This window comes from Mus caroli, chromosome 19 (assembly GCF_900094665.2).
Source record: "Mus caroli chromosome 19, CAROLI_EIJ_v1.1, whole genome shotgun sequence".
Lineage (NCBI taxonomy): Eukaryota > Metazoa > Chordata > Mammalia > Rodentia > Muridae > Mus > Mus caroli.
In genome coordinates, this window is record NC_034588.1 from 43254487 (window position 1) to 43262868 (window position 8382).

At 49.8% G+C, this 8382-nt stretch overlaps 1 protein-coding gene across 4 annotated transcripts in view; it reads left to right on the forward strand.

The window, feature by feature from the left end:
• Window positions 1-8017, forward strand: part of Sfxn2 (sideroflexin 2) — a 22339-nt gene extending 14322 nt beyond the window's left edge. For 2 of the 4 annotated variants that reach the window (XM_029472752.1, XM_029472754.1), the window contains 8 exons: window positions 497-572; window positions 786-871; window positions 2951-3011; window positions 3309-3375; window positions 3934-3983; window positions 4299-4348; window positions 5063-5110; window positions 7477-7909. In XM_029472752.1, the coding sequence (XP_029328612.1) occupies window positions 497-572; window positions 786-871; window positions 2951-3011; window positions 3309-3375; window positions 3934-3983; window positions 4299-4348; window positions 5063-5110; window positions 7477-7615 (577 nt within the window). In that variant the 3' untranslated portion in view covers window positions 7616-7909. Of the gene's footprint in view, window positions 1-496; window positions 573-785; window positions 872-2950; window positions 3012-3308; window positions 3376-3933; window positions 3984-4298; window positions 4349-5062; window positions 5111-7384 lie in introns of all 4 variants that reach the window. The other 2 variants (XM_021152351.1, XM_029472753.1) reach the window with 2 other exon arrangements.
• Window positions 8018-8382: the final 365 nt, after the last annotated feature.

Consider the following 8382-nt stretch of genomic DNA (forward strand, 5'->3'; position numbering starts at 1 on the left):
TGGGATAGCATTGGAAATGTAATTGAGGAAAATATGTAATAAAAATATTAAAAATTAAAAAAAAGAAATGTAAATAAATAACATAACCAATTAAATTAAAAAAAAAAAAAAAAGAAAAAAGAAAATGCCTTAGAGCCGGATCTTATGGAGGCATTTCTTGAGGGTCCCACTTCAGATGACTTTAGCTTATGTTAAGTTGACATAAAACTAGCCAGCACAAGGATTCAAATATGTAGGAGGCCGGAGGGGTCTTTAAACAGGGAGCAGCAATATACACTGGTTCTGAGGCAGAAAAAGTGCTGTGTGTTTGATGCTCTGAGAGAGGACTGAGGGTGCTTGGCACTGAGTGATGGGAATGTTGACGAGACAGGTCACACGAGTCCTGAAGCCCAAGTACTCGAGTCTCTTGCTAAAGAGACCCTGGCCCTGCCTGAGCCACTGTGACACCACTCCCAACACCTATGTGTTTATCCATCTCGAATTTCTCTCTCACTAGGCAGATGGCCCTCTCCTACTTCACAGCTACTACTACTGCGGTGGCCACTGCAGTGGGCATGAACATGTGGACAAAGGTACGTACAACTGGGGAGCTGTGGGCTCAGTGGCCACCAGAGGGCAGCAGAGTTCCAGTGAAAACAGCTTTCTCCAGCTCATAGGAGTCTGAGGATTCCAGAGTGGATGTCTGGACGTTTGTCACTGGCTGTGTTTGATTGCCTCTCTTCCTGTATAATCCAAAGCCTTTTGTTTGAGCTTGAATAACTTCTGTTGTTCCCTGCCTTCAACAGAGAGCCCCACCCTTGGTGGGCCGATGGGTGCCTTTTGCCGCTGTGGCTGCCGCTAACTGTGTCAATATCCCAATGATGCGACAGCAGTGAGTACAGGGAGCCTTGTTCTCCTTCTCCATCACAGGGTTAGCAGGGACGGAAAGGAGGCCAACGCGCTGAGCCAGTAGCTTCCTGGAACTGGGCAGTACAGAGAAGACCAGTGGGCCACCTCAAGGGCCACCATTTCTCTATAATGGCCCTAAGATAGTGGGCGATTTAAATTTAGTGTATTGGGTTGAGTGGGGTTGATTAATCATGGACCTATGCACCAGTTCTTTTTTCTTGTCCATGTCAGGGATTGAACTCAGTGCCTTGTGCATGCTAGGTAAGTGCTCTGTGCCTAAAACTATACCCCTAGCTTAGATCCTGGGGTAAGGGAATGAAAGTCAGAGCTGTAAATGCTGCCTCCTTCCCAAACTCTTAGACTAGCTTACTGGCAGAAATGCTGCAGAACTGAGCACAGTATCCACAGGCTCCGAGAAGCCAGGGAAGGGGCAGGTGTGCCCCGGAGCCCAACTGAGCTTTTCACAAAAGGTAATGCAGAAACCCATTGTATCTTGCAGGTTTTGTTTCTTGTCTCCCCCCCCCCCCACAGAGAGAGAGAGAGAGAGAGAGAGAGGAGAGAGAGAGGAGAGAGAGAGAGATTACTTACTTTGTATCCTTGGCTGACTTGGGAGTTTACTATGTAGACCAAGCTGGCCTTGAATTTACAGAGATCTACTTGCCTCTGCCTTCTTTTTTTTTTTTTTTATATGTAAGTACACTGTAGCTGTCTTCAGACACTCCAGAAGAGGGCGTCAGATCTCATTACGGATGGTTGTGAGCCACCATGTGGTTGCTGGGATTTGAACTCTGGCCTTCGGAAGAGCAGTCGGGTGCTCTTACCCACTGAGCCATCTCACCAGCCCGCCTCTGCCTTCTTAGTTCTAGGGTTAAAGGCATGCGCCACCATGCCTGACTACAGGTTTTATTTTTAATCGTGTGTATGTATGTGTGGGTATGTGTATGTGAGTGCAGGTGCCCGCAGAGACTGGACTCAGTGGATCTCCATGGAGCTGAAGTTACAGGCAGTTGTGAAACTGATGTGGGTGTTGGGAACTGAACTTAGGTCTTCTGCAAAAGTGATATGTGCTCCTAGCCTCTGGACCGTGTCTCACTGTGTAGTCCTGGCTGGCCTAGAGCTTGCACTGATCTGCCTCTGCCTCTGCCTCTGCCTCTGGAGTGCTGAGGTTATAGTCATACATTTCCAGAGGCGGCGGCGGCAGCAACGGAGCGGCAGCTGCTGCTGCTGGTGCTTCTTCTTCTTCTTCTTCTTCTTCTTCTTCCTGTTTTGTTTTTTCTCTCTGACATGCTGGGTATAAGGCCTAGAGGCGCTCGCCATGCACACTAGTCAAGGATGACTACTGAGCTACATCCTCAGCCCAGTTTCTGTTTTCTTTCTTTTCCCTTTTGTATTTTTCTAGAATATAGGTGGCATAAGGGCTGGGTATCTTGGATGCCATTGCCACTGTTGTCGGTAACTACAGCCACATTTTGTTGGCAGGTGGAGGCTCACCATAGCAGCTCCTGGAGAAAGAGCTTGCGGAGTGCTGTGCGTGCATCCCTCCACTCTCCTCCACTCCTTGCTCTGCCTAGCTCCCCAAGCAGATGAATGCGTGTGGCTGTCTACCTGGTCTCCAACTGAGGGACGCCAAGAGCTTGTCTACAGAGTAGCTACTGCTTGGGGGAATGGATACTAAGTCAGGCACTGATCTCAGAACTTGGCCAGTAGATCATTTAATTCTCACTAGGTTCCATGAAGTAGGTGTCAGGATTATCCCTATTCTCCACACAAGGAACACTGAGGTTTAGAAGGGTTAAAGACCATTCTCAAGGTCACACATACGCCTACAGCTTCCGGAGTCTGCCCGCCGAGGCAGTGAGGATCCAGGGCTGGCTTTCTTGGCCTCTGCTCAGGATCGCTTCTGAGATACCATCTACTGGGATGAAGAAGAGAGACCAAAGGGCCAGGCTGCAAGAGGGGCTTCCTCCTGCATCAGTCCTTGGAGCTGGTGACCTGATGGGATCACCTGCCCGGCAGGTTCCTTGCACCTACTTCCTAACATCTAGAAACTTCTGTTGTTTAGGGAACTCATTCAGGGCATCTGTGTGAAGGACAGGAACCAAAATGAGCTTGGCCATTCTCAGGTAAGCAGAGGGGAGACTTCCTCCTCAGAACCCCCACCCCCATCCCCCGTCCCTCCTCGATGGCCTCACACGTGTCCTGGGTGCCATTGCAGGTCTGACACCCCCCATCCTCCTTTAGTTCTCCATACTGGCTTCCCATGTCATTTCAGGCAGGCGGGTTGGGTAAGGACACTTGGCTCCCGGTGGGTCCATCCATTCCTCTACCTGCTCAGACTTGGCCATGCTCCCCCCTCACCTGTATAGTGCAGCCCATGCACACTTGAAAAGTGATCCCTGACAGCTCTTCTCTGCCCCCAGAGAGCTGCGGCTGTGGGCATCGCACAAGTGGTTATCTCTCGGATCACCATGGCAGCCCCTGGCATGAGTAAGATGGGGAACACCTCATATGTTGGGGGGGGACCCTTGAATACCTAGTCGAGGCCTTGGTCACCTCAGCTTTCAAGTGTGGGAGGTACCATTACCTTCTCAAGCTTTTTGTGAGAGTGGACAGCCCAGGGGACCCACACATGTTCTTCCAGTTTCTATCAGTTCGTCTGATTTGGGGGAGCAAGGTAACTTCATTTAGCTAATAATACTGAGCAATAGTGGGAGGTATCTGGGAGACAATGGCAGAGGCAGTGAACGGCCCTGGGTCCCAGCAGGGCCGTATTGCAGAGTAGGATACAAATGCGTTTGTGTGAGCCTGCAAGGCAGCTTTCATTTTGAGAAGGATGCTTCAGGTCCAGGGGTGTGTGTCTGCCTTCTGCTGGTGAACACACTTTTGGGAAACGTACTTTCTCTGGGACTTGGGGGAGAGTCTGTGTAGCGGTGCCTGGGCAGTCTCTGTTTTTCTCCCAATGGCGAGTATTTTCTAGAGAGTCTTGGGGAGACGGCAGCCCCCTTGGCTGTGATCTGCCTCCTCTCAGCCGCTTGTCTCTTGCAGTTCTGTTGCCTGTCATCATGGAGAGGCTGGAGAGACTACACCTGATGAAGGTAGGTTACTCTCCCTGTTACTCCCCCACCCTCCCACCCCACGCCGAAATTGGCCCTCCTGTCCTTCCCAGTAGCCACCACCCCATCTTACTCAAGCAGAGCCTGTGCCAGCCTTTACTGGCCTCTGTTTCAGATATGAGATCAGGCTTCCTGACCTTGTCTGCAGGGAGCCAGGAGAACACCTTTCCCCTTCAGGGAGGCCAGTCCCAGCCTCTAGCGTCTTCTGGTGGGATAGGTGCAGGGTGTGCTCTGTAGCAGCTGAGTCCCTCATGGGCCGCTTTCTCTGTTTTTTTTTTTTTTCTTTTCTTTGAGCAGAAGGTCAAAGTGATGCACGCCCCCCTACAGGTCTTGCTGTGTGGCTGCTTGTGAGTATGTCCTCTTGATGGTGTGGGCTCTCTGCTGGCTGCAACACCCAGGTGTGTGAGCCGGCATTCTTCCCAAGGTCCCCTCTCCCTCAGAGAGGGTTTAGAGAAGAAGAAAGAACTGAGGAGGCAGAGGTTGGTTGGGGCTGTCAGCATCTCAGCCTCACAGACAGAAACAAATGGCACACGGTGTTCTTAGCAGCTTGCGGTTGACCGGGATGTCATTGATTGTGCCCTGTGGTGATAGTTCCTTTCCCAGCATGGCACAGGTGCCTGTGACCGTGCAGGCTGATGTTTACTTTCCTTAGATACATCAGTTATTTAGTTACATCATTATTCTCGTCCCCCATCTGACTGCAGGTGTGAAGTGGAGGCTGGAGTAGGGGGGGTGAGGGTCACAGATTTCTATCACCAAGTCACAATGAATTGCCTGGATGATACCGCAGTGGCAGAGTGCTTGCCTAGTCTGCACCTGACCCTGGGTTCAATTCCCAACCAGGGTGGTGGCACACAGGATGCCCTCCCAGCAGAGGCAGGAGCAGGAGGATCAGTAGTTCAGGATCAGCCTCAGCCAGCCCCTGCCCCTGTTCTACACGATGACCCTGTCTCAAAACAGGGAGTAGAGAAGGGCTGAAGGAAGGTCAGGAGTGTAGGCTTGGGACAGGGTGTGGCCAGGCCTCTGGGACGAGTCCCTAACACTCCTCTCCTTCCTTACAGCCTCCTCTTTATGGTGCCAGTGGCGTGCGGACTCTTCCCTCAGGAATGGTATCAGCCATTTGTCGCCTGTCTCATTTGATAGTTTTATCAAACACCCTGCTACTGCTTAGAGTGACTGCTGAGAGGGAGGGATGGGCCGGAAAGTAGATGTTTCTAAGGACGCATCTTGCGCATCTGCCTAAATTCTGGCCTTCTAACTCGGGGTGAATGGCACACCAGCTAGGACTCTGAGGGACTGGGGGAGAAGCCAGGAGTAAGAGCTGATCTCACCAATGCCTTAGGGACATGGTGGGGGACAACAGGAGGTATCTTGTCCTGCCGGCTGAGGGTTAGCAAGGCCACTTCTGCCTGGATCTGGCCTTTAAAGTTGAGTAAGACATTTATCCTGCTTACTCTGGCTTGTGCTCTGGTCTGTGCATGGGCTTGCACCTCTGCTTCCTCTGTGTTTCCTGGAAGGAAGGGTGGGAGAAGAGATGGGGGACGGGGGCATTGTCAGCCTGGGGCCAGCTGGAGGCTGGCTCCAGGACACAGGTGTAGCTGTGAATGACCTGAAATAGTAGCAGTTCACTCCACCCTCTGTGCGGGATCATGGCCATTTGGCAGTCACCTCCTGAGTCCTGTGCTCACAGACTGGTGGAGAAGACAGATGTTAAAGCCAACAACTGTAGTCCATCCAGGTAGAGGAGGCGGAGGTCAAAGGTGACATTTATTTCGACAGAGACCAATGATACTTTTGTCTGTAAAGATCAGGAATTGAACTTGTAATTCCACCCTGGGGGGTGGGCATGGGGTTAAAGTAGGAGGATCAAGAGTTCAAGGCTGGGGGCTGGAGAGATGGCTCGTAGGTTGAGAGCACTGGCGACTCTTCCAGAGGTCCTGAGTTCAATCCCCAGCAACCACATGGTGGCTCATAACCATTTGTAATGAGATCTGATGCCCTCTTCTGGCCTGCAGCCATACATGCAGGCATAACTCTGTATACATAATAAATAAATCTTTAAAAAAACCAAAAACCAAAGTTCAAGGCTAGCCTGGAATATATGGACCCTAGCCAACAAAAGCAGTTAAAAACTTTTTAACAACCCTGTCTCAAAAAACTTAAGAAAAGGTCTGGGAGATGGCACACTTGGTAACATCCTTGCCATGCAAACCCTAGAATCTGAGTTAGGTCACCCAGATTCTATGTAAAAGAGCTGAGTGTAGCAGTGTGTGCCTCCAACCTCAGGGCTAGGGAGGCATGGGACCTGAAGTTCAATGACTGGCCAGCCTAGCTACACTGGTGAGTTCCAGGCTCAGTAAGAGATCTTGTCACCCCCAAATAACATGGAGGACAACTGAGAGAGGCACCCGGGCACCCGGTGTTAATCTCCTGCTTTCATGCACATGTGCACATACATACACATACATACACATGCATGCACATACATACACAAGCGTGCACACACACAAAACGGGGAGGGTGATATTTTAAAATATTGGAATGGACTCTCTTCATTTCATTCTGCTGCACGGGCACACACAGTGATTAAGAGCTACTGGGGGAAGAAGGATTTGTTTCATTCATGTGTGTGTCTCTATGTGCTGGTGTTTGCAACAGTCAGAAGAAGGCCTTGGGTCCCTTGAAGCTGAGTTAAGGGCGGGTTTGAGCTGCCTGATATGGCTTCTGGGATTTGGATTAGTGTCCTCAGGAAGCCATCTCTCCAGTCTCGTTTTTGTTGTTCTTGTTGTTTTGTTCGTGGAAAGCAGAAGAGATTTTATTCAATGTGGCTACATTGGAAAGAGGGACAAAGATGCAGCGGCCCATCAAGGGTCCTGAAGTGACAGCACAGTTTAGAAGGCCAAGGACCTCTAAGCAGGCTCGGTCTTATCCTGTAGAACCGGTGTGAAACCTCTCAGAGAGATAATTCCCTAGGGGAGGAAGGATTTATTTGGCTAGTTATCTGCGGCAGGGCAGGGCAGCAAGGCAGGAACTCAAACAGGAGCTTGAGGCAGAAGCCATGGAGGCATGGCGCTTAGTGACTTGTTCATGCAGGCTCATACTTTGCTTTCTCAGAGCCCAAGGACACCTGCCTGGGCAGTGGTGTCGCCTGACCTGGGTACTCCCACATCAGCCAATAACCAAGACATGCCCACAGATCACCTTGATGAAGACAGTTACTCGTTGAGACTCTCTTTTCAAGTGACACTAGGCCATGTCAAGTTGATCGTTAATGCTAAACTAGGACAGACTTCTTAGAGGTGACGTGGTGGGCTTGTTTCTCAGGGTAAATTGCTGGTTGTCTTGGTAGCATCCTCATAACCCCCTTCTGGTTTCCTTTTCAGTGAGTTATCAGTTTCCTATCTAGAGCCAGAGCTACGGGACACCATCAAGGCCAAGTATGGAGAACAAGTCCTCTTTGTCTACTTTAATAAGGGTCTCTAAGTGCTCCGTGCCTGCAAGGACCAATCGGTACACCGTGTGGACCAGCGTTTCCCTGGCAGCTGTGTATACCTGTGTCTACATTCCTCTTTGCAATAAGGTCTGAAAGCCAGGCTAGATGGGGAATAGAGTAACCTCTATTTGGGTGGGAAGACGGTCCCTGCTTCTATATAAGCACCTAATTTATTGGATTCCAGAGGGCAAAATTCAAAAGGGGATCAAGGTGGTTGGGGATGTAGCTTGGTTGGGAGTGTTTGCCTGGCATTCACAAAGCTCCTGATTCAATTCTTTGTGCCGTATGATTCAGACATAGTTTTATATGCTTGTGATCTCTGTACTTAAGACGTGGGGGCGGGAGGATTAGAAGTTCAAAGTTGACAGGTAGTGGTGGCACACATCTTTAGATTCAGGAGGCAGAGGCAGGCTGATCTCTGAGTGTGAGGCCAGCTGGTCTACAGAGCTAATTCCAGGATAGCCAGGGCTACACAGAGAAATCTTTTCTCAAAAAAACAGAACAAAACAAAAAAACCAAAAACCCCACCAAAACAAATCAACAACAACAACAAAAAACCCAAAAAGTTCAAAGGTAACCTTAGCTACCTGGGGAATTCCAGGATAGCCTGAGCTAGAGACTTACTCAAAAAATAGAGGGAGGGAACAAGAACAAGGTATTCTGCCTGCTTTGTTCTTGCCCTCTGACCCTTGGGACCAGAAGCAGAGGTCTTCTCAGCAGAGGTTGCTGGTGTCTGGGAGGTGCTCACACAGTTTAGGATAGTTAGAAAGCGAGTGATTCTTGTCCAGTCAGGACAGAGGATACATTAATCTCTTCCTCTTCTCCTGCTTCCTCCTCCTTCTTCTTCTTCTTTTTTTTTTTTTTTTTTTTTTTTTTTTTTTTTTTTTT